Genomic DNA, 25,868 nt, shown 5'->3' with positions numbered 1-25,868 from the left:
CAACCTGCGTATTGTATTTTACTTAAATTTATTATTTCTTAATATGTATTGTATGGGCAAGTGTAGTAAATGCATGCTTTTAATCATTCCAATATTTCTGCATGAGAATAATAGTAAACATTAGATCATAACGTCCAGTTATCATAAAACAAACTCTCGTGAAGTGTTCTAGTGTATTGTAGAGTTTCTTATCGTCAAGACGTATACAAGAAAGTTTAAAAATGAAATTCGCAGAGCACTTAAGTGCGCACATAACCCCAGAGTGGCGAAAACAATATATCAATTATGAGGTAAGTTTACTTATACAACAAATTATTTTTGTTTTTTCTCAAAACTGGTTGTAAATTTTGGTATAATGTTTAAAAATACGCGATTATCAAGGTTTTCTTTACATGTGCGACAACTATTTATTTTTTGATACCAGGGGTACTTATTATTTTTTATATCAAATCTTTCAAAAGTGTAAAATTCCTCCTAATATATTTTCAGTACATTATTAACATTTTGTCTCATAATCTCTTGTAGTCTTTGAAACATATGGAGTAACACTTGACATACACAATACTTTAGCTTACTTGTGAAAATATCTTCATTTAAAAAAATTCAAAGATTTATATTTATATATATGGTACGAACACTACATTTATCGACATTTATTATCCAAATACTATACATACTATCCATTATTAGTATCAAAAACTTATAAATATAATTAAATATAAAGTTTATGAATAATGTACAGTAATGTGACAATTTTATTAATTATGTAAATGTTAATCTATTTATTTACGCATATGTATGCACATGTATAAAATAAGAATCTTAAAATGTTTAAAATATGATTTGATTATTATTTCACAGTAGTATTGATTTTTCTTTTTTTTAATGAGAATATGTACCAAGTAAAATAGCTAATACAGCACCTATTGATGGATTGGTATTGCCTATAGTCATTTACAACCTCACTTGGTTTGAGTTATTAAAGCCAGAGTTATAGTTTTTCCTTGTAAATATAATTTGGGCTGTCTCTCCTTGAGCCTTGCCATGGGCCTTTGCACCAGATATCTTTTTCTAGATTAGGTGAATGTTCTTTGGAGTAACTAAGCCTATGGATTTTCATTCTTTTATTAACATTTTTCTTTTCATGGTTACAAGATGGCTGTAACTTGGCTCAATCAGTTATTATAGTTGGATTACCATAATTTACACAAAAAAAATATTTTACGATATGTTGTTTCTTGTAATATATTTTTTTTGGCAGAGCCTAACAATAAGTATAGTAAAAATAAAATGTAGTATCAAAAGAAGTGCATCAACTTTTTTTCTTAATTTAAGACAAAGGTGTTTAAGACAGGTATGGAAATACTTGTATCAAGGTGATGGGATCAAATGAGCCATAATATTACAAAATTATTGTTAGCATTAAGCTGTTGCATTGAGATCAAATCTTTTACCACTATTACCAAAAAAATTCCACACTTGCTTAGAATAGTGCAAAAATTGAAATAATTGTTATTAGATAACATCCCTCTGTATATCTTACATTTAAGAACAACTTACAGATTAATAAAATTTTGGTAAGGTAGACAAAATATAAAATATTTTTCTAGTTACAAGCTTCTTATGGAAATGTAAATTATAATTATGAAATATAATACACAAAAATCATACGGATACTTTAACTTAGTGCTTGGTTCTTTTGATGGAGCACAATTAAGAAGTTGATCGTAAGTAAGAAAGATTCTGACAACTGTAACAAATAAAATTATGTCAGATACTAATACTTATTGAAATATTCATTGTAAAAATTTTTTTAAGTCCTTTATACAAAACATGTCAATATCTAAATGAGAAGATAGACTGTGAAATTAATTTTTTTATCCATCTCCTCGTGACAGGGTTGTGGGCAATCAAATCAGTCTCTGCTGCCATTTTGAAAGTTTTATGGATCCTATCTTGGTAGTTTTGCAAGCTTATGTAACTACTCAGTTCACACAGTAGGTGACCATCCTATAGACCTTTTAACTTCTACATTGTCAACAACTGTAAGATTTTTATATTAACACTAAGTGAATAACTTTTTGCTATCAAATATTGTAACACTTGGATTAGTTATTGCACAAAAAATAACTAGTCTGGATGCACTTTATTATGTATCTAATAAATATGAATATTCTGTCAATATATCCTTGAATAATTTTGTTTATCAATATTTTTCATCAATCAATCATTTTATCACATGATTTATAAGATCATGAACATATCCAAAATGGTTTCATAAGATTGCAAATATTATATAACAACAAAATTATTTTAAAGTGAATTTTGCATGATTTGATATTTTTTAATCAAATCAAGAAAAAGAAGTTTTATTTAAATAAATAACATTGAGTATTTACAAAACAGTATTTGAACAATAGATTTAATTTCACAAACTACCATTCTGGAGTATCTTATTGCAGTATTCATCCTAATAAATGAAAATTTATAAATATTTAGTATTACAAATCTTTGATGCAATTTTGTGTGATAAGTAATTATAAAATTTGTGCCCTTTTGTTGAAGGTTAAAATTTTTTTATAACAGAATATTTGTTGTTTACCTACATTCCCAATGTTTAGTGGTAAAGCAATCTGTGTTTTTTTAACCTTTAGTCTAGTCTAGTCTAGTCTAGTCTATTAACATGTTTCTTCATAAAATCAAGGTCATATTTGAGAATATACAAAATATTCAACCTTTTTGTTATTCAGATAGTGGTACAATTAATGCCTGTTGTAACAGTGGGTCATGAAATAACATTCTCTGAAATCTGCGAAACATTGATACTATCCAAAGTGTCTCTGTTGAAAATCAGTTGTATTTACAATAAGCCCTGATTGTCTAATAATTGAATGACACATTTTTTCATCAAGTGCAAAGCTTATAGTTGATTGTGTGCTACTCTTGCGGAATATTGCAGCTGCAAGATCATGCATGTGCTATGCTGCATTGACATGCATGCATGACTGCATTTCTCTTAAGACTTTATGAACTACCCAATATTGGTTTCAATGAAATTTTAAACTGTTAGAGAAAAGCTTTGATGTTTCATATCCAAATTTTTTGTTTTAGAATAGTAACAAATATACATAAAATAGTGATATATGTAATATTAAGTTAGGTGAGAAAGCAAAGACAAGCTTGTAATACCTTTCTCTAGGTGTTGCAATTAAATATCATATAATGTGCTTGAATTAACATGCAATAAATTTAAATATTTTGTTAACCAAAAGAATCCTTGCTTGTAAAATCTCTAATATAGATATACAGTTTAAAGGATCTTTAAGTGATTATGAAACATGAGAATCAATTTCCCTACTAATAAAGATATTTGTTTATGTAATCATAAAAAAAGCATCCAGCATTTTGAAAACTCATAGTCATATATTTTAAGTTCAAAGATTCTATTATGTGAGAACTCATAAAGTTTCTATCAATTTAGGCTCTATTTGCCTTTTCACAATTTAAGCATATGATCTCTATAAGTTGATCCAAAATGTTTAGTAAAAAATGAGTAAAATAGAAAATTTTCATTTGTAGCAAATAAGGGTAATATAAATCTACATCCTTTGTATATATACATATAAATTTATAAAACAATATAGTATGCAAAAGCGCTTTTAAAATTTATATTACATGTTGTCAGAAGTTAATGGTCTGTCTGTATTTTAACATAAATTATAAAGTAATGTATTATATTTCAGAGTGATCACTTTATATGGATTATAGAAGCAAAAGTGTTAAAGTTGTATGCTGACAAATGAGCTACACATTTAGCCCTTTAAAGCTTTATTTCTATAACGTGTGAAGGAACTTAAATTTTTATTGTAATTATAACTACAATTACATGGTTTATTGCTTACATTTATTTAGTTCGTCTTTCATAACAAAGGCTGTTGTGAAAACAATGGATTATTTAGCTTGCAATATTATCATTTGTGACAAACTAATGTATGTTTGCATTGTTAGATGCAGATGTCTGAATATTCATACTGAATCTACTTAAACATACGAAATTATTTACTGTGGATATATTAAACTTGTTCCATTAAATTTTAATTGTAATATTCAAAGAAATAATAGATGATTTTTGTGTCAGTAACATTTTTGTATTAAATATTCATTAAATAACTTTAAGGAAAGTGGTTTTAATCCAAAAGCAGTTTTTCCCTTCTCTATATTATAAAAGACTATTAAATATGATAATGTATTTATAGCACACAATACAAACACAAGACAAAAATGGGTGACCACGATTTATTTTAAAAGAGAAATCTAATGCACGGCAATATAAAGTGTATTGTTTTGCTGCAATTAAAAGTGACATAGTCATTTCTAGAATTAAATTTGTATGTAATAAATTTACATTTACAAAAATACAGTTTATATCCAATATATTTATAAATCTAAGATCAGAGTAAATAACTACATTAAGAAAGACAAACATTGATTTTTTGTAAAATTAAACATCAATCTTAGTGAAAAATGTGAATTAAAAATTGTAGTCTCAAGGTTTATAACATAAGTATTTATTAAAATCTTTTAAATATTAAATCACAATAGTTGTCAACTAAATACCCACAGACAATCACCAATAGTTGTGGATTATCTTTATTTTTTATGTTATCATAGTACATACATACTATTTGCTAAACTTTGAGCCGTTTTAAAAAAATAGATATCGGAAACTTTTTTAGAAACCGTTGTAAATAATTTGTTTATATTATATTGTTTTTTCTTAAACAACAATAAAATATATTAAAAATAATTATGGAACCAGTCAAAAGTAATAAGTTAATGCGACACACTATCGTTTTCGTTTTTAAACGAAAATCTATGTGTAAAGAATAGATAATTTAAACTTAATTCCACTGTAGGAGATGAAGGCAATGTTATATACTGCGGTAGAAGAGGCACCATCTGCAGAAAATGTGGAGCCCGAGGTACTGTCCAGGCATTTCGCCAACTTCGACGAAACTTTCTTCCATTACTGCGACCAGGAGCTCAAGAAAATTAACACTTTTTATTCAGGTATTACTGAAATATTAACGAACATGTGTTTGTGTGTGTCTATGTGCATGTGTGTGTATGCAATAAAATTAAGTAGCTATACGTTTTAGCAGTTCGATATGAGCTAATTAATTTTGTCGCACTGCTATATTTTTATTATTACTTAAGGTAATTGGCAAGAGAAGTCGCAGTAAGCTGGCCAATTAGCGCGCAGAACAAATAGCTGATGGGGCTCCAAGATATTAGAGTGAAGACCACGGTGTAGCATGCGTAGCGAAGCATGTCATGGTGGAAAGACGATCTTACGATCGGAGGAAGCTAGATGCAGGCCGCGTTAAACCGGTTATTTTGGAAATCTATAGCGGAGGCAATATGTCTAGCAATGGACATCCCCAGGCTGAAATGATGATGATGAAGTAAAATTGATACAATTTATTATTCAGTCAGTTTTTGGGTTGCTATTGTAATTGATAAAAAGATATAGTGTGGAAATATATTCTGTTTACAATTATAATATAAAATGTTCGTATTTCTCCATTTTTATTTCGCGACTCGATATTCTGTTTTCTAATATGCCGTAAATAGATCATCTTGCTATATGTTGAATAATAATAAAAACAAAGTCGTCATCATCATATTAGTTGATAGATGATCACTGCAAAACATAGACTTCCACTCAAGATCGTCACGTTGACCGGTTCTACCCTACGTGCATACAGCGGCTTCATCAGCGATCCTGACTATATCATGGTTTTACCAAGCGGGAAGTCTAAGTAGGCTTTTAGGTGAAATCAATGTGACTTGTCAAAATTCCTTTCAGAAAAACTGGCCGAGGCGACGCGTAAATTCGCGACGTTGCAGAGCGAACTCAAGTCCCAGTTCGATATGATGAAGCCCAAAGGTGGCGGTGACAGCAAGAAGGCGATACCGCGTCGAAAGGTCCAGGAGCTCAAGTTGGCGTTCAGCGAGTTTTACCTAAGCCTTATTCTACTGCAGAATTATCAGAACCTTAATTACACAGGCTTCAGGAAGATATTGAAGAAGCATGATAAGGTAAGCAATAACGATATCCATAACATTCCTTAATGACTGAATAAGATCGAAAGTGGTTAGAAAGAAATTGAGGATGAGTGTTATAATACGATTACTTTATATATTTATTAACAATTACCCAAAATAGAGATAGTATAAAATAAAAATATAAATTTAATTACAATAATAAAATAAAATAAATATAAGTATATATTTATTCACAATGACCCAAAATAGGCATAGTAGCCTAAGGTATGAAATGATTATAGGACTATTATTTGAACAAATATTTCCAAACGATTTTTCCTATTGTTGACTAAGAGCTAAGGTTTTATCCTGGCCTTACAATCTTTTAGCCTCTGTGTGTGTTCTTCTCACAGTCCGATAGCTAGCGGACCTTCTAATGTCCTCGGATAGAGCTGCAGCGAGCTCAGATGTTTTTTGTGGTCTTACAGTCGTCTGTCGGTTTTAATTTTATGTACAGAAGAACAAATCTCCGCAATCTTTTTAATGGTTGATTGCATAGCACATCTCGGAACTTTCACTAATCTGTCAATCTCTTGAGACTTTTCCTGTTCATTTAGCATCTGGATTTTTATTTTTCAAAGCTTTCGTTGTTTTGTCATTTCGTATCACAAACTGTTTATACTTCACAAATAAAAAACACTCAACAGCTTAACCACAAAACAAGAATGATAACGTGGTCCAGATGTTTTGTAGATTCCTTTAAACTTTTATTATTTAAAATAGTACTTTATGATTGTCGATAATAGTATAGTTAAACCAATAAATAACTTTTACTATAGTTTTTTGAATATATATGTTTTAAAGGGGACCTGATATTCTTGGCCAATTTTGTACAATCCAATTGCTAACCCGCAAGTACCGACTGTCTCTTTAAGCGAAGAGGGAACAATCATATTGTTGACAGGCGATGTACTTCGAGTAACGCCTAAAGTGCAACAAGACACGGCGTTGACAATCGTGGCTAGAGCAAGCCTCTTACGGCCTGCGACCGTGGGAACGCTTTATGATATTATTAGAAGTATGAATAGCCACGTATATCTGTCAATACAACCAATGTTTAAAGTACAATTATGCGGGCTTACTTCACACAACAGTGTTTCATTACATTTAGGATAAAAACCTCTTCTTTTGTCCTAGGGTTCTCTGTTACTAAACTACTATCTCTCGTGAGACTACAAGACATGTCTGTAAATTTGAAGACAATTTACTACTAAATAAAGAATAGTTTAATATAATCATCGGACCAACGGAGCTATCACTCAACGATAGTCCCGCTTAGTATTCTTACTTAAGATAGCCGAAAGGGCTAAAACTCGAATTGGTCGATTAACGAGGTCGGTATTTTATAACTTAACCGCGAAACAATTGATTTTACGTTAGGGCAAGTCTAATAAAGTCTATTATTGTTTTAAATATTACATAGGAGACAAACATGTCTGGGATTAGTATCATGCTGATTTTCACGTGACGAACACAAGATTTACAACAAAATAAAAAAGCGAAATTGGCGTTAAAAGGATAACTATTGAGTTTTATTTCTAGGATTAGTAGCCTGTCGGGTTTGGAATATTGATTCCATCAAAATTCTTGTAGGCTACTGCAGTATGTTGAGAAAATTTGGAAAAAGCCAATAATACTGTGTAAGATATACATATGTAAACGTACTTAATATCAATGTATTGACTTTTCTAAAGTGTTTAGCGAAGCCTATTTAAAAGAATAAATAAATATGTTTCAATGTTGTCGTTTCATTGCAATTTGCAATTGATTTACTTGTCTAAGAGTCCTTATAGACGAGACCTATTTTGTATTATTACACTATCAGATTACCAATTATTAATTGACGATAAAAAAAGTATGAATTGCTTCAACCATGTGACGAGCATACCTTTCAAAACTTATAAGAGGTACAATTTATTGTCAATAGTTGTTAAACGTTAGCAATGGGGCAATGTGGCGCGCGGAGCATGTTGAGTCGTCCCACTTCTACACCAACAAGGACATCGACCGGCTCATCAGCGACACAGAGGCGAGCGTCACCAACGAGCTGGAGGGAGGGGATAGGCAGAAGGCCATGAAGAAGCTTAGAGTACCACCGCTGGGGGAACAGCAGAGCCCCTGGACAACGTTTAAAGTCGGATTGTTTTCCGGATCGTTTATAGTTCTCTTTATCACCGTGGTTCTATCAGGTAAGTTTTTAAGCATTATTAATAAAAGATGACGTTTTATTAAAAGATGCAAAACATATAATTTCACATTTATAACGTCCGCGTGGAATTTTACAAAAAAAAAATGTTTAGAATTCAGTTAGAATCCAAAATATTGCGCCAAAAATCTATTTTAAGTGTAAACCAGAAATCTATAGACACAAAGCAAAACCTGTATTAGCAATGGAAGGAAAATATGAGTATTAAATTTCCAAGCTCGAAGAATTTAATCGTTTAATACAAGCAGAATGTACCACGTGGTCTCAGAAAATCCAATATATTCAAACAGCTTACAATGTACCGGGGTGTACAGCGACCATAAAAGGATTACCACTAACTTGGATAATGTTAAATATTGTCCAACCGTACCAGACTAACCAGCCATAAATTATTTCTGTTTGAACTACTCATTGCACATACGTTTGCATTCTTATCAGCAATTAATACTGACCATGGCAAATCCCACAGCTAATATGTTTAAGGTACACTAAATTAGTTATATTGCAGTGTTATATCCCTTGTGTTTCTTTAAACTTCAGATATAAGTTTATTAAGACGTAATCAAACAAATCTAATCCAGCATAGATTACCTTTGTTCGATAAAAATATTTTTATGGTAGAGAATTTAGTTCGCTCGTGCTAATGTGATTACGAGTATAATCAGATATTTATATACACCACAGATATTCAAAATATTAGAGTTAACGCGCGTTTTTTACCGCGAATTGACCCCGCTTGCAGGTAAGGTACACTGTGTTTGTGGTGACCGAATGCTCAAGCTCTTTAATATAACTAAAATTGGATTTAAATTTAAAGAAGTTAAAATATTGGCTGTTGATTCTCAATACAACCTTGAAAATGTATCAAAAAAATTACCGATTTCCCTGATTTTCAGAAAGTATGATATACTTGATGTAAATATTAGAAGCAAAAATAAATATACACTTATGATTTAATTTCATCAAGTTAACAATAGGTGGTTGTTTACAAAGAATTTTATAAGAAGTCTTAAGGTTACCTAGAGAAGAATGGAAAGGACTTCGCTCAGAGTTACATTGCGAGATCGAAATGAAGAAATCGGCTGAACCAAAGTAACCAACGTGGCTTGCAATATTGCGCGTCTAAAGTGGCATCAGGCGGAGCACAATAAAGGTTCTCGAGTGAGAACTACAAGACGGTAAAGGCGGCGTGATTAGGCCACCCACTAAATGGACTGATGACATGTCAACGTTGCAGGAAGTCGCTGGATGTGTGCAGCGTAAAGCGTTGTAGTGGGCGCCTATCGGTTGTCATGATGATGATGATAATACACGTTATTGCTGTAGACAATGTAATATAATTTAAGTTATTATAGGCAAACTGAATAAATTCTTTAAACGATAGAGTTTTTATATTTAGTCAGCACGGAAGTGATTGAGTTATCTGTTTAATTTTCAGCTCTGTTCCATGAAGGTGCGACAGAGAACTTCAAGACTGCATTCCGGTTGTACCGCGGGCCATTTCTGTTAGTGGAGTTCATATTCCTGATAGGCATCAACGTATACGGATGGCGGTCTTCAGGAGTCAATCATGTCCTAATATTCGAGCTGGACCCAAGGAATCATTTATCGGAACAGCATCTCATGGAGCTGGCAGCTATCTTCGGCGTGGTCTGGGCTTTGAGTATACTGAGCTTCATCTACAGCGCAAGTCTCAGTATACCGCCGTTTGTGAATCCGCTGGCTCTGGTCATCATTATGATAATATTTCTTGTCAATCCGCTGAAGGTCTTCCGGCATGAAGCTAGATTCTGGTTTCTGAGAATATGCGTAAGTAAAAATTGTTATGTTATAATCTAAATATTAGGGGGACCGGAAATTAATGTCGCTTTCTTAAGTTAAATTCACTCAACTACATTTTTAAGAAGTATTTATTTCTAATCAACAATATAATCAACTTCGTTATCAACAACGTTTTGCCATTTAGTATACAAATTTTCAATGCCAGAGCGGTAAAAATCAATCGGTTTTTCTGTAAAATATGTCGAAAGAAACGACATAACTTTCCGGTCCCCTTAATATATGGGACTCCTATTGACTCATTTGCACAGTTAATATTACAATGCGTAAATCAGTTAAATTTTGTTTTAAAAGAACAACAGTAGAGTTTCTGGTAGGCTCTTCTCGGCAGATCAACATTTCAAACCGGTGATAGCTTATTACTTACAATGTAAAATTATTTACTCGTTAAAATTTGAATGCCTAGTTGAATAAAGATATTTTGATTTTAAAAAAAGCCGCATAAAATTCCAAAAAAATATCGCACAAAAACAAAATTGAGGGTATGTAACTATTTATACCAACACTTACGCATATTGTGTATCATGTTGTCGATGCAATGAAGGGAAACGTATATGCACTTATAATGATAAAATAATTGACTAATCAAAAGTGCGTTGTAAATGCCTTTTTAAATAAAAACATTTTGTATTTGTGGTGCGGCTTGCCACATGGGTTTTGTTTTGTTCTAAACTCCATCACTGTATGTTGTGTGTGTATTTGTATGTATGTATGTTGTTCTTAGTAACGTAATAATAGTTTGTTCGCGTTAAGAATGCAATAAATAATTATTGTCACCGCCTTAGCTACGTTTGAATGTTAGGTGTTAACCGTAAATAGAAAGGTATTGATTATAATATAAAATCTTTAGCAGTAGCAAAAAGTTTTAAAACTTTTTCACCTATTTCCAATCACCTGTCAAAAGCTATCACTCTAAAATATGTCACATTAGTTTATTTTTTCTATTGGAATGCGACAGAACAAAAACTTCCGTCAGTATAAAGTTTGCAGGGACAGATAGTAAACGGTTGTTAATTTTAATACGTAGTAATTCGAATTTTGAAATTCTCTTTATTACTATATTATCATTACGCTATTTACTATTTCTGAAATCATTGATTTTCGGATATGGAGTACTATACAATAATTGATTGTAAATGAACTATAGTCTCATATCGTTATAGCTTTTACATCTATAAGCAATCAATCTGTATATTAATGAAAATCTTTTGTGTAGGGACGTATTCTAGCCGCTCCATTTATGCCGGTTCTGTTCGCTGACTTCTGGCTGGCGGATCAATGGAACTCTTTCGCGTCCGCCTTTTTGGATTTCCACTACTTAGTCGCCTTCTATATAATGGGTGGAGATTGGTTTAATGTTAACGGTGAGTTCTTACAACTAGATAATTGAATATTAAAATCTTAAGAGTGTACAAAACAGAAATTGCATAAAGTATGCTCGTAACTGATTGTCACATCTTTGAGATACCCAATTTGGTGACAGAACAGGCAAGTGATAGGCCCCCCCCTACGTAGAGCGATGACGTAGTTAAGGTAGGCGGGAAGTCGCTAAATGTGGGCAGCACAAGACCAGTCAACGTGGCGATCTTTATGAGAGACCCATGCGTTGCAGTGGAAGTCTATTGGCTGAAAGGATGATAATGAGTTAATACAAGAAAATGCGGAACTCGTCTCTTTAGTTTATAGTAATGTTTACACATATAACTGGTTTATAGTTTCGTAGTAAAATATAATCTAAGAGTTTCTCAGCCATGGAAACATTTACAAATCAAAAAATAACAATATTTTCCTATAATTACATGGAACTAAGTTTTATACTAGTTTGGATGGTTGTCGTCAATTCAGCCCATAGGCGTCCATTTCTGAGGGGTCTATACCCCCTCCAAAGATATCTATGGGGGATACATCATAATCGCCACGCTTGGCAGGCGGGTTGGCGATCGCAGTGTGGTATCGTAGAATAACGCAGAGGACGCTACTGCCTATCTTCTGGAAACTTATTTGTGAGCAGTGGCGATTCTTTAAAATTAGTTCACATAGGGTGAATTATACCAGACTATCCCAGGAATCGAAACCACAACCTACGATCACAAGTCTCATTCCTCTACCGCTGGGCTACCACTTTTTAGAGGAGAGAAAAAAGAGTATTATTTTATGCCTTAATAATGAATTATTATGGTACTTTTATTAAAAAAATACTTTTCTTTATTTTTTGAAGTCAAATGTTTGACAGGTAGACTGGCGATTTAATTTATTCTGTGATTTATATAAAAAGAAGAGTTTTTAGTCTGTATTTTCAACTCTTTTAGTCTGTATTTTTAACCTTTTTTAATCTACTAAATATTTTGCTTATTTTTGTATTTCGAATTAACACGCCTACAGCAATACATAAGTATACATTCGTTTTATATAACACGGTACAAAATTATATATGTTTGCCTAGCTTATATCTGAACACTTAGATATATAGAGGATTAGTTTTTATTAATATAAATTTAAATATCTTTCAGACTCGTTCGAATCGAACAAATGGTTCATAATAACGCGAGCGCTGGTCAACATAGTGCCGGCGTGGACGCGCTTCTGGCAGTGTCTGCGTCGATATAGAGACAGCCGCGAAGCCTTCCCGCACTTGGTCAACGCCGGAAAGTACTCTACCACATTCTTTGTAGTCCTATTCGCTACGCTGCGGATCATGTACAAAGGTATTTATCTAGTTTTATTCACTTTCTATTGGAAAATGCTATGAAATCCCTCCATATTAATTGAAAATACTATCAAGTTGTGTTCTGTAATAATTGCCTTTATTGCATGCATGTTATCCACTAGCAATGGAGAGAGACACATGTTCATGATTTCTCTACGAGATAGAGCTGGGAGTAAGAAGATCTGTAGAGAAATGAACAGGGGATAAGCAAGTTGAAGTGCTAGGTCAAACAACAGAGCGCGCAGTATAGTCGCATGGTCCTTAAGATTGGGACGTTTACCCAGCAGGAGGCGTAATTATTTCAACCATAGAACGTCCACTGTTGGATATAGACGTCCACAGATTTCTAATAGGATCGGTTGGAAACGGCTTGACAAGAAACGATGATGCGATGGTATCGTGTTATAGGAGTTTTAATATGTCATCGTCACCGGCGCATCGAACAGGGGCAAAGCCCACGCCAGAGCGCTCTATACTTACGTCAGGCGAAAGAGACAACGCTCTACAATACTCGCATTGTGATTGGTTGACGGTTTTTATTGGTTGAATATTGTTTTCATAGTTTTAAGAATCGGTATAAATATGGGCTAATTTTAATTAATATACACACTTCTACTGTAGGATTCGTTTAATGGAATCAGGCGTTACCTTGCGGAAGTCCATCCTAAGTAAGAAAAGGACCAAATTTCCAATTTTCAATCACACAACCGCCACCGCCAAATTACTCAACACATTTTTCACCCCTCCACGGGCCACCTTCAGGAGTTATGTTACATCGATTAGTGCCAAACACAGAGTCAACTCTTCTATCAGTCAGTCTGGTTGTGTGATTCGTGCATTGTTTGCCGCATACGCATTTATCAGTGGGCTGGCGGGCGATGCACTTTGTTGCACGGTGGTTGAAGTGGCTAAATATTGGTTCTTTTCTTATGTAGGATTCGTGTTGTCATTGTCCCCAAGACCCTAGAAAGAATCCCATAGTTATCTTTTCTTGAGCAATGACATCGGTTGCTATGTAAGCCGGTAGATGGCGTTATGCAGGCGTTAGTCAAACCAGAAAACAATAAAGAAAAAAATTCTTGTGTTTAGATAATTACGCCGATTCCTATGACAATCCGTTCCTTTACGCGTGGTTCGGGTGTCAGCTGGTCTCGTCCCTCTACACTTACACGTGGGACGTGAAGATGGATTGGGGACTCTTCAGCTGTGGTCCCTCCGCCGAGAACAAATTCCTCAGGGAGGAGATAGTTTACAGTCCCGGGGTAAGTATGATTTCATTATACTTTGTCACTTGCATAAATAATCTTTGAAAATAAGAATGAGGTCGATTATGAAATACGTCACCCGAAATTTCACTTTCCTTAAACCTTACCTCAATTGTTGTTACGCTTTCTACAACCCTCTGGAAATATTACGTCACAAAAGCAAAAAAAAAGGGATAATCATACCAAAATTTAGGATTATTAGCAATAACAAAATTTTTATTAATCAATATTTCTTTTTGTCATCGTGTCATTTAAAAGTGTATTTGTAGGATTTTTTTTTCATTATAAATTTGCATTTAAATTTTGTAAGGGTTAAAAGTATGACGTTACCAAAAATGTTGAGAAACACTGTCTCTTACAACGATTCTCAACATTTTTTTATCGTGATTTACGCTTACAGTTCTACTACTTCGCAATCGTGGAAGATTTCGTGCTTCGTTTCATCTGGACAGTGTCGTTCGTTCTCACGGAGAACCAGATAGTGAGCGGCGAGACGATGGTCTCTATCTTGTCGCCGCTGGAAGTCGTTAGGTACGTTTGAAACTTTTTTTAACACTAATTTAATTTTTATCGATACGACGCTTCTACAGGGTGGTTGTTTAAGGGTGTAAAAACTTTAAAAGGTGAATGTTTATCTCATTCGTCAGCAAAAACCATTAAAGCTTTTACACCTATATCCAATAAATCTAAAGGTAATATGAATTTTGAAAATGTTTTTATTACTGTATTGTGTTATTATTTCTATTAGTAAGTCGCGGGTTTTATTCCCGGAATAAAATCATATATGATTCAAACTTTATGCATTAATTATTTAAGATTGCCCCTGTTCGCAAATAAATTTCCAGATGATGGACGATCGACCAACCCGTCAGCTAAGCGTGGCATTATAGTATTTCTCAGCTGTATTAAAGTTGTATTAACCATTGACCAATGGTTGTTACTTCCGCAGGCGATTCATCTGGAACTTCTTCCGTCTGGAGAACGAGCACCTGAACAACTGCGGCAAGTTCCGAGCTGTGAGGGATATCTCCGTAGCGCCTCTTGATTCCTCGGACCAGGCGGATATCATACGCATGATGGATCATGCCGACGGCGTAGTAAACAGGTAACTAATTCATCCCCAACGCGTTCATGTCTTTCTTGTGACTTTGATGGTAGTTTATTAAAGTTTGGGAATATGTGTTATAGAGGAAAGGCTGGGTTTAGTATCTTAACAAATATAGACGTACGTCGGACATCCAAGATGGGTAGATTTACTCATTAAAAATATTGGAAGATTCTAGATACAGGTCGCTACCAACCCATACTATTGGAAGACTATGTCTTATGTCCTACGGCTGAAATAACGATGATGAAATATGTCCACCTCCTTTTATTTTAATTTTCTCGTAAGGTAAATCAGTTTAGAACAGCGGCCTTAGACGCTTGTTTTCTAAACGATGGAAACTATTTTGTTTTTATATATTAATGTAGTATCTGGTGCTGAATTTTTTGGTCTCCTGGAGGAATACCATATGTTAACCTTAACTTGCTAGAACAAGGAAAGGGTTATGTCGGACCTCTACAGGTTAATTTTAAACCTACTGAAAATTTAAGACGCCTTTTGTTAAAATTACGAGAATTCTTTCACATACTACCGTAATTCCATCGGCGGTGGTTTGGAGTCTTTGGGTATTCAACGTCTTAGGGTAGAGCAGAAGCTATCCATTTGTTATCATAAAGACGGGAGCAGAATAAGTTCTCGCGCGCCTCCTCGGGACCAGGACATACGTGTGACGGATCACCCTGAATCTGCCTCCAAGGCAATAACCTTCTCCTACATCCAGGTCTTCACTTGCGAATGAGGAACTCACATGTAACTAGTTGTACCACTAAGAAAATGTACTGTTTTTGGTATATAAGAAATGTAAAGCGTGATTCTTTCCAGTGACTGAATCTCCAAACTATTTCTTTCATCGACCCGATTCATGTCTTTGGTGGAAGCAGAACTTAGCAATCACACGGTAGAGTTTTCGTATATTATGTAGTCTGTCCAATTTGGTACTCCTATCTAGTATGTATTTAATACCAAAGTCACCGACTTAGCTTGGATTTACTCGTTAGAACTGAAAACACTTTTCCATTGTATAAACTCTTATAATGTAATAAATATTATAGTTATCAATACAGGTCGAACCTTTTCTTGTAGACTCCAAACTAAAAGTAAATGAAACTGGTACAGGTCGGGTAAGCAATCAAATAAACAGAAGGGAGAGAAATTAAAACTGGAATAAAAACGAACTTAGGAGAAATAATTAAAAAACTCAAAACAATGTAATGTATGTAATAAAAACTGAAAACCGTGATAAATTGTGGTAATGTATAATAAATAGGAATAAAAAATAGCATAAAATATATATAAACTAAGGTAAAGAAATGTGATTATTACCCGGATGTGATATTTGAGGAACGAGGCGAAGGATGTGAGGCGATGAATGAACGGAAATTAGTATGAAAGGGAATGATAGAAAATTGTAGAATGAAAGAAGAGGAAAGATAAACCAAACGATTAACAATAGAAGAGTACAGAAATAAAAAGGAAGGATGTGAAAATAATTAATGTAGGGTGTACTAGAGGTCTCTGATAACAGGGGCCATAAAAAAATCTAAATTCCTCGGCAAGGAAATAACTTTATTTAAATATGCTTTTGTGTATCTGCTTTTTGCATACGAGTATTAGCTATTGGGATGATCTATTGACTCCTTTTTAATTTTGTCATATTATGTTTTCGCAGATTAACTAAGAAAAAACACCCAAAAAAGGCGAAAGAAAACGATCGAAAGCCGCTCCTGAAGAAAGAGTCCATACAGGATCTACAATTAGAGTTAGATTTGTCCTCCAAGATGTTGTAACCAACTGTGATATGTTTAGTTCTTGATATTATTTATAAGCAATGTTATAGTATTATTCAATCTATATTTACAGAAATCAAAAGACATGTGTATTACCTTGTTTTATTTTTCTACATACCTTTATATTTGCAAGGATAGTAACCTATTTCACACTGTAACATAAAAGAAACGACTTATTCATAAAATAATGCCCAAATTTTTCAAATATCTAGAAACAAACGCTTTAATTAACATGGGCGAAGTCTCCATAAGCCCACAACTTCTATTTTCTACCATGCGAAGGAGTCTGAAAGGCTGTGATATCTGGTGATATTTTAATATTTGTAATATCCAATGGTTTGGTCTCATTGGCAACCTCGTAGTGCCTCAATGAGCCGTGTAGAGACTATGCTGGGGATTTCTCAACGAAATCAAATCGGAAATTTCGAGATCCGACGAACGAAAGAAACCGACGTAGCCCAACTGCATATAATGGATGGCCATTGGTGAAGATTCTGCAGTAGAGACCATGGACTTACAAGCGCAGTGTAGGGCCTATGTCCAGCAGTGGACGTCTTATGACTAAAATGATGATGAGGCACTAAATTTGTGGGTAACTGGCAAAATCCTTTTGTTTATAAATCTAGTAAATATTACTTTTTTAAAACTAATGATTAATATTTATTAGATTCAAGATAGTATAAGTTGAAATAAATGTGAAAAGACATTAAAAACATTAATTTATTTAATATAAATAATAAACTTTACATATTGTTTACTTGCTTAAAAAGTTTGTCAGAAATTTTAAATGTACCAGGAATACATACCTCAAAGTTAGGCAAGGCTTTTTTCATAATTATTTGACGCGGCTGAAGAAAAATTCTCTAATTGATACACTATTAAATAATACTGTAAGACACATCTTGTAAAAGATGTTCCATTAATCAAATCAAAGTCACACCGAAATCGTTTTATAAGAAAATTAGTGGGTAACCCTAGAGTATTTATTAGCATTCATCACAAATCTTGCAAGCCGTTCTTTTTCATTTTTATACTACTGTAAGTAATCCTTCTGTAAAAGACAGACAAAAATTCGTATCATAATAGCCTGATTTTATAAAAAAGGTGTAGTGTAGGCTACACCCTATCTACCCTATAAATTGATTTCGGTTTGACGTTAATTAATTATTTTAAAACGTTAATTAATACTTGGTCCTTTATAAAGGAATATATATAATTTTTTTATATAAATACAAATAAATGTATACAATATTAATCAATAACAATTTATTTTAAATTTTATACATTCAATATTTCTTCTAAACTACGAATATTCCTTCGTATTGTTTAAATTTCCAACTTTAAGCAAGTATAGTGTTACCGAAACTGCAGTACCGTGTCTTAGGAGGAGGGGAGCCCGGTGAGGAAAAAGAGCATAAGTGCCACCGCTATGCGTTCACGGCGGACTGATGGAACGCAGACGCCGATACTTCTCCCGCCTCTCCGTGAGCGTAAGGCGTGGTACAGTGGTTTCGGTAGCGCTATAGATAAAAATTCTTAATGCTATGATAACAGCCCGAAGTGAATATGGGTTAAACAAACATTGTTTATTATAAATAGTAAGTTAAATTCGTTTGAATTCAATTCAATACTGTATACGCCGGACAGAGTTAATATAAAAAAATGCATAACAAGCTAAAAATGCGTTTTCATGTTTCAGTCGCTTACACGATTTAGTCGAATTCACTTGGTCTTATATCTATTTTTCCCATTTCCATATGACGTGTTATTTACCCTAGGACTTATTTGTATTTAACTTGTGATGAAAATTCAATAACAAATATGTGAATTTTTTTTTGTTCATCACTAGGACGATTGGAGCCTTATGGTCTACATAGATCGACAAGGTGGGCATGCCACCTCGTTAAGATCAACAGAAGACGCTGTACGCTTTCAACAGATCGTATTGAAAATCTACGGAAGCTTACATCCAGCATTATGCTTCTTACGACTGAAATGATTGTGTTGAATGGCGAAGACGATGACAATCATTGTCGCGTCGGCTAATATACGACCACTGTTAAACATGCGTTGCTCAACTGATCTGGCGACTTCCTGTAATATTGGCTATATCATCGGTTCATCAAGTGAGGGTCCTATACAAGCTTCTATCTGCTCCTGGCTATCGCCATTCGACTAGAAGAGCTTTTCTTTGGTGGCCCAAAAATCGGTGAAGTTCTACGGGTCTCCCCATAAAAATAAATACATTGAGAAAAATAGATGAGTAAATTGTTTTTTGCACGACTATAAAGGCATTTTTATATTTCGGTACAAATATTAACACATACAAAATCATCTTTCCATACACTTACAGAAATGCGGTTGATAAAGCGCTATGTGAACTCAGTCCGGCAAATAAAATATAATCCTGGTACAGTATAGATAAATAAATTGAAAGTAAAAGTGATTTTTATAGTAGGATTAATTTTGATTGCATATAAACATTAAAATGAAAATCAATTGGAATTTAAAGAAACCTCAAAAACGTGTTATTGCGTAACAAGTTTATTTTAAATTAATCTAATTAGTTATCTTATAACAATTATTTACAATAAAAAATGTATCTTCATATCGACGAGCAGTGCAGGCATAAGCAATCTCAATGGAAATTTCCTGTAATTTAAAATGTAGCATAATTTAATAATAAGGATTGAGAAGAAAAAACTATTTTAACCGCTTATGTGACTTATAAAATTAGTAGTCAATTCATGATGTTGTACTAGCTGTCCTCTGTTCATTTCGCGCATTACCTATTGTGTGCCACCTTTTTAAATATATTCTTGGCAATTTTTTACAAGTCTAAAAAATGTGACATTTTATGTCTCTGAGTTTTTTATTTATAGTCTTAATTTCATTATTTTTTTAGAATGTCCCAACAACCTTCTTGAGGCTTGAATTTCGTAAGTAGTTGACTTCTATTCAGAAAAAAGAAAATTCCTACCAAATTTAATTTATTTTTATTCCTTGTGAGTTCATAGATATCGTGATGAGCTGGTAAATGGAAGGAAATGTTCTTATAGACGACAGATTAGTTATTTTAAGGCCATTTACAGAAACTACTGTATTTAAAATAAACATTAGTTTACAGATAATTTGAGATTGATGCTTCATTACACTATGGCACTTGTGATCAACTCCGCGCCCATATTGATCTAAAATGCATATGTTGTAAGATTTCCGAAGCGATGAAATTTTTTCGAAAATTTATAATAACCATTTTTGTGACTTTTATTAACCATTTTAACACAACTTTAAAGTGAGTAATAATATGATAATTTCATTTTAATCTGTTTTAGTTATTTAAGATTGCAAAATCATAAAAAGATGTTTTGATTGTTCTGTCTCCTATCAACCCCAAAAAGTAAAAAATAACACAGGTTCACCGATCTACTTTCTGTTGCTTAATAAAAGTTGATCACTGCTGTTCTATATTCCTAACCATTTATGGACTACCGCCTATTATAAGAAAACAAATTCTAAGACTCTTTTACAACATAGTTCATTTTATATTTATTTATTATCTATAAACAATCACAATTTGGAAATTAATTGTCTCTCTCTATATATATATCTTTAACAGTGCTTCTTTTGGCCATGTGCAAAGTGTATCAAAATGGTTAATGATAATATAAAATAAGTAATAATTCAAAAATAATATAATTTTTTTATGAAAATAGAGATATTTCCCCTATTTGCTTTTGAACAGGCTACTGTCCACATGAAATGGACATGTTCACACGAGGTACTGTCTCGGTATAGAAACTCCAATATACAAAGTTTGGAACTTTAATTACTTACCAACAATGAAGCCGTAGCTAAGACCTCAAAGCTTCTAATCGGGATTGCATTTCATCAAGTTCACTCTCATCGGGCTCGGGTTCCGCCTCGCGACTCGTAGAAGGCGCGCCAACAGCGCTGGGTGGTGCAGGAGCTTCGCCCAATTTACCTTGTGTTAATTCCCATAAGACCTTTACAAAATGAATAAAGTATTTAATACATGTCAAACTTGATGTTCAATAATTGTCAACAAAATTATATGCAAATACAGGACTTATTGTAATTTGAACGAGAAGCAATAGGTTAACAAAATAAGAATTTTGTGAAATAAAACCTGATTAAAAATAAATCTATCTACCTATGTACCCAAATCTAATTTAATAAGTTAGAAGGCAATTATTATTTTTTATATAATTATAATATTTTTAATTCTTATTACCGGATTGCTAGGCATGAACAATATGTTCTAAAACATTTTATTTGAATCACGATAAATGTCCTCAACTATTTATTTTCACAGACAAATACATATAGAACTACTAGCTGATCCCGCAAACGTTATTTTGCAAAAAAAAATTAAAGTTTTTAATTAACAAATGTAAAATAAGCGTTGATCATAGAGGGGTGAAAATTTAGGTTTGTATGTATTTTTGTATGCTGTATCATAATAAAATAAAAACCAAAAAAATTGTCTAAAAAATTAAAAATAAAATTTAGGGGTGGACCACCCTTATCACTTAGGGGTATTGAAAATAGATAGTAGCCGATTCTCAGACATACTGAATACGCATGTAAAATTTGGTAAAAATCGGTCAAGCCGTTTCGGAGGAGTTCAAGTTCGAACACCGTGACATGAGAATTTTATATATTAGATAATATAAGGCGACAGCTAATATCGTAATAGCTTTAATATATAATAATTTGTAATAGCTTTTAATATATAATAAGATAGCTAAGTGTGATAAACATGCTAATCATGTTTCAATGTGCATCCTCTTTACTTCATACATAAGATAAATTACATTACTCCCTAAGAACAAAATCAAAAATTAAGATACCCAGTATCCTACAAGTTGATATTTAAAACTGATGGCTACCTTAAGGAGCACACGGTAAGTTTTATTTCTATATTTAATTTAAATTCATTGCAAATATGTAAAATACAAGGACTTTGAACATATACTGCCCCTTATCTGGAGTCTACACGTAAAGATTTATGTATAAATACTATCTTAAAGGAGGTTACGTTTATTCATATTATTTTATGTGATAAATTATTTGCTTGATTTTTTGTTATAATGTTTTATATTTAAAACTAAATTGTTGATAAAGATTTTGTACAATGATCAAAGGTAATTTTTTATCAATCCTGCAATGTGAATAGGTAAAGACATAGTTATACCCAGGAATGTGACCACAACACACACATACATTTTTGTATAGGATGAGCCTATGAATATGTTGTTATTTTTGTTAATAATTACAATAATTCATTTATCCCTTAGTATATCATGAATGTCGCAGCCATGATGTCAGGCAAATAACAACTTCATCCATCTGACATACTCAATCTCTATATATGAAATTACATGCACCGAATATGGATATGAATAATAAGAAAATAATTAAATTGCATTCTAAAAGTGTTTAATTGAAAAAATTGCTTTCAAATATAAATGACTTATAGAAACTTGCTGATATATATTACTGTTTATTGCATTTGAAAATATTGTATGAGAAAAAAAGTATCTACAATACCTTATCAATCTCACTTTGCGCCGCTTCCTCCATTTCTTCTTCATCTTCCACAGCAGACATGGTTTCATCAAGCATTTCTTCAATGATGCCTGCACGCATCATCTCTTTGCTCATCTCTTGCATAGTCTGTGCCACTTCAGGTAGCCTTACTAAAGCTTGCATTGCTTGCATTACCTATAAAAAGCTTTCTACTTAAGTTAAACAATGTTTAAATTTTTAGTTTTTAATAATCCTACACTATCAATATTTAATAGTAAGTGAAACTGAAACAATATCAATCATCTTGTATTTTCACATACAGTCAATATAAATAAGTATACTAAATTAAGAAACTTATATTTTAACATTAAATCAAAAACAACCAAAGTGAAATTATGTAATTACCAATAGCAAAATTATTTTTTAAAGAAAAATTTATAATAATCTTATTTACACATAATTTATTATGATTATGTTAATATTATACCTCAGTTGATTTCTGCAATGAACCTGCTACTCTCAATGTGGCTGAAATGAGCAATAAATACTTTTTATCTTCATGACTTATGACCATGGATTGAATGTTAAGATATTTATTTATCTGAAGTTATTTTTTTAATAATTTATGTAAGTGGTGTTCATAAGTTATTAAAAGGTAAATTAAGAAATAAAAAATAATTGTTAAAGTTATATCTCAGTAAGAAAATTGCATTTCAAGACCTTTCAACAAAAATGTTTTCAAATAAGTAAAGAATTTAACCTTTGGCAAATTTGCACAGCGTATCTGATCTGTAATCATAAGTCTAACATTCCTTTATATCCATACCATATTTCTTAACTTGAAATAATACAAGAGTTAAGCCTATTATACAAAAGGTTTAAGTTAATGATTATGAATGAATAAAGGCTACAATAGCTTTTGCAAGCAGTGGTAGTGCAGCAGTAGGGCACTGTAACTTGCAACTGTAGATCCCAGATTTGATTACCAAGATACCATCTTATATAATTCACACTTTGTGCATCAATTATATAGGATTGCCACTACTCACATACAAGTTTCCAGAAGATAGGCATCTTCTGCAAAACATAATGCCATTCTGTGATCACCAACCTGCTTAACAATTATGATATAGCCCCTATAGATATATTTGGGAGGGACCACTGCCTGTATGCCTGTGTGGGCATCTACATGTTGAAACAATGGTTATTATTTACACTTATAAATATATTGTTAAAAATTTGACAGTCTCTGTTATTGAACACAGAATTTGATTTAAATTGTAACTATTTTATTAGTATCTGCTTTGCTTATCTTTAATAAGACTGAACACCATAAGTAAAAACTTGTCATTGGCCATCAGTCAACTATAACAAATTTCACTTCAGGTTAAACGGGTTTTCATAGCTGTAAGTTTTCTATTTATTAAGTCGATAAATAAATAAATAAAACCTTTACCCAATTGATTTTTCATTTGCATTTGCACAGAGTTTAGATGTGCTTTACTTGTGTAAATTTTACTAATTGCTTTCCTAGATCTAATAATTTCCTTTGCTAATATTGTACACACTTGTTTATCACTCTTAGCTGCTGCATCTTTTAATGATCTTTTGATTTTTTCTTCTTCCCTTTGTATTGCTTAAAAAGAATAAATATGAAAAATAGTTATAAGTATTTTCTTAGAAACTAGTTTTATTTTATTAAATTTGTTAGTTATACGCACTGTTATGTTTATAAGGTTCTGGGAATGTTTAAGGGCGAGCAGTTTAGAAAAAAATTAACATTACAAATATTGGGAAGAGCCCAATGTCAACTATATTAAACGAGCTATAAACAAGAGTCAAAAGGCCAATTAAAGCAAATTAAATAGGACTAAATTTTCAAAGGTTTACCTCTTATTTGTCTATCCAAATTATATCCTTCTTTACGAAGTTTGTGTGACCATTCGTTTACCTAAAATAATATTGTTATTAAATATTTTTCTAAATAATAGTAAAGAAAATATCTAATTAACTGTAATAAATACCATTTCTTTCGGGTTTCGCTCGGGCGATTTACCAAATAAACCCATATTTTATTTTTTTGGAATATTCTTAAAATAAAATTTATTGTTTAGCTAAACTTGACACCAAACCCGTTCTAATTTGACATTGACAGCAGTGTGATGATCTCATTCGTATGTCATTCAGTTGCATTATGCCAAACTTGTAAACAGAGTTGTTATGTGAATCATTTAACCCATATTCATAATTAATAATCTGAAAGTAATATTATATAATATTTTTAAGGTTTCTTGTCCGTCATACAAAGTTGATAGCTAGATTTTAGGAATCTTGGTGTGTTATCCCTAAGTACGCTGGAAAAAATTCTTAATACTTAATTTTTGCTATAAACTAATTTAAGTACGCTGCTAAAGAAACTAATTTATACTAAAAAAAAGTACAACTGTATACACCAATGAGTTTATTTTATCGAGTCGTTACGCAAAAAAATATCTCTAAATATTAAAATGAAACGGTTATGTATAATTTTTGGTTCAACAGTACCTATATAAAATATTCTTTTTATAATAAATATGCACATTAGAAATAATAACATCTTATTTTAATATTTTATACACAGCTTGTTATTTACTGTTCAAACATAACAAAAGTGTTAATATTATACAATATCACGTGTAAAATTACCATAAATAATAAAACCGTTAATAAAACAATGATAGCAAACATTTTACGATAAAAAATTGTAGTAATTTTGTGAAAGTTAACCTATCGTTAAAGCTATTTTAGTAATATATTGTTAACTAAAATTATAGTAAATTAAATTAATACGGTCTATATTCATTTAATTTGCTGCACATATTATAATTTGTTGAATACGAGTTTAGTCATTATATTTAGTCCCAGATACATGACATAAAGTTAACCAACACATTTTTGTTCTTTAATGTCACATGACCATGCAAAATATAAGTACTCGTTGCTGTCACACTAGAAGCTACAAACAATCGTACATGTGTTAATTTGCAAGCTCCGACCTATGACACACTTTGAGCGAAGAGAGAATAACAATGAAACAAGAGCAACTGTCTTGTTGTTTGCCATGCGAGTCGCCTCTAAGATCGCCGTCGTAGCCGAAGACCCACTTAGAAAAATATCGTCGCAAAAATAAACTGTCTTGTTAAACATCGCCACAACAAGCAGTGTCCCATTTCATACGCTGCGCGAATTTCTGAACTTATTATGTTTTTTTTTTGCGAGTGTACAAAAAGCCATGCCGTGTAGTTTACTTCACACAATA

At 32.4% G+C, this 25,868-nt stretch overlaps 2 protein-coding genes across 2 annotated transcripts; one reads left to right on the top strand and one right to left on the bottom strand.

Annotated features, from left to right (window-relative positions):
• Window positions 1-17,109, top strand: LOC137925905 (solute carrier family 53 member 1-like). Its single transcript, XM_068769384.1, has 11 exons — window positions 1-290; window positions 4,917-5,070; window positions 5,870-6,102; window positions 8,036-8,297; window positions 9,753-10,123; window positions 11,370-11,517; window positions 12,664-12,858; window positions 13,950-14,122; window positions 14,526-14,656; window positions 15,075-15,230; window positions 16,900-17,109. Exons 1-11 carry the CDS (start codon window positions 222-224, stop codon window positions 17,015-17,017), a joined length of 2,010 nt encoding a protein of 669 aa, XP_068625485.1. The 5' UTR covers window positions 1-221; the 3' UTR covers window positions 17,018-17,109.
• A 1,147-nt stretch (window positions 17,110-18,256) lies between these two features.
• Window positions 18,257-24,729, bottom strand: Vps24 (vacuolar protein sorting 24). Its single transcript, XM_068769436.1, has 7 exons — window positions 24,595-24,729; window positions 24,461-24,521; window positions 24,027-24,206; window positions 23,058-23,098; window positions 22,592-22,765; window positions 20,855-21,024; window positions 18,257-19,669 (listed from the first exon to the last, which is right to left on the bottom strand). The coding sequence occupies exons 1-6, from the start codon at window positions 24,637-24,639 to the stop codon at window positions 20,872-20,874; spliced, it is 654 nt and encodes a 217-aa protein (XP_068625537.1). The 5' UTR covers window positions 24,640-24,729; the 3' UTR covers window positions 18,257-19,669; window positions 20,855-20,871.
• Window positions 24,730-25,868: the final 1,139 nt, after the last annotated feature.

The sequence above is a fragment of the Battus philenor genome, unplaced genomic scaffold (genome assembly GCF_028537555.1).
Source record: "Battus philenor isolate CCGP_79_NKW_IND1 unplaced genomic scaffold, ilBatPhil1.0.hap1 SCAF_28, whole genome shotgun sequence".
NCBI lineage: Eukaryota > Metazoa > Arthropoda > Insecta > Lepidoptera > Papilionidae > Battus > Battus philenor.
The sequence above is the reverse complement of the archived record's forward strand: the minus strand, read 5'-3'. Positions and strand labels throughout refer to the sequence as shown.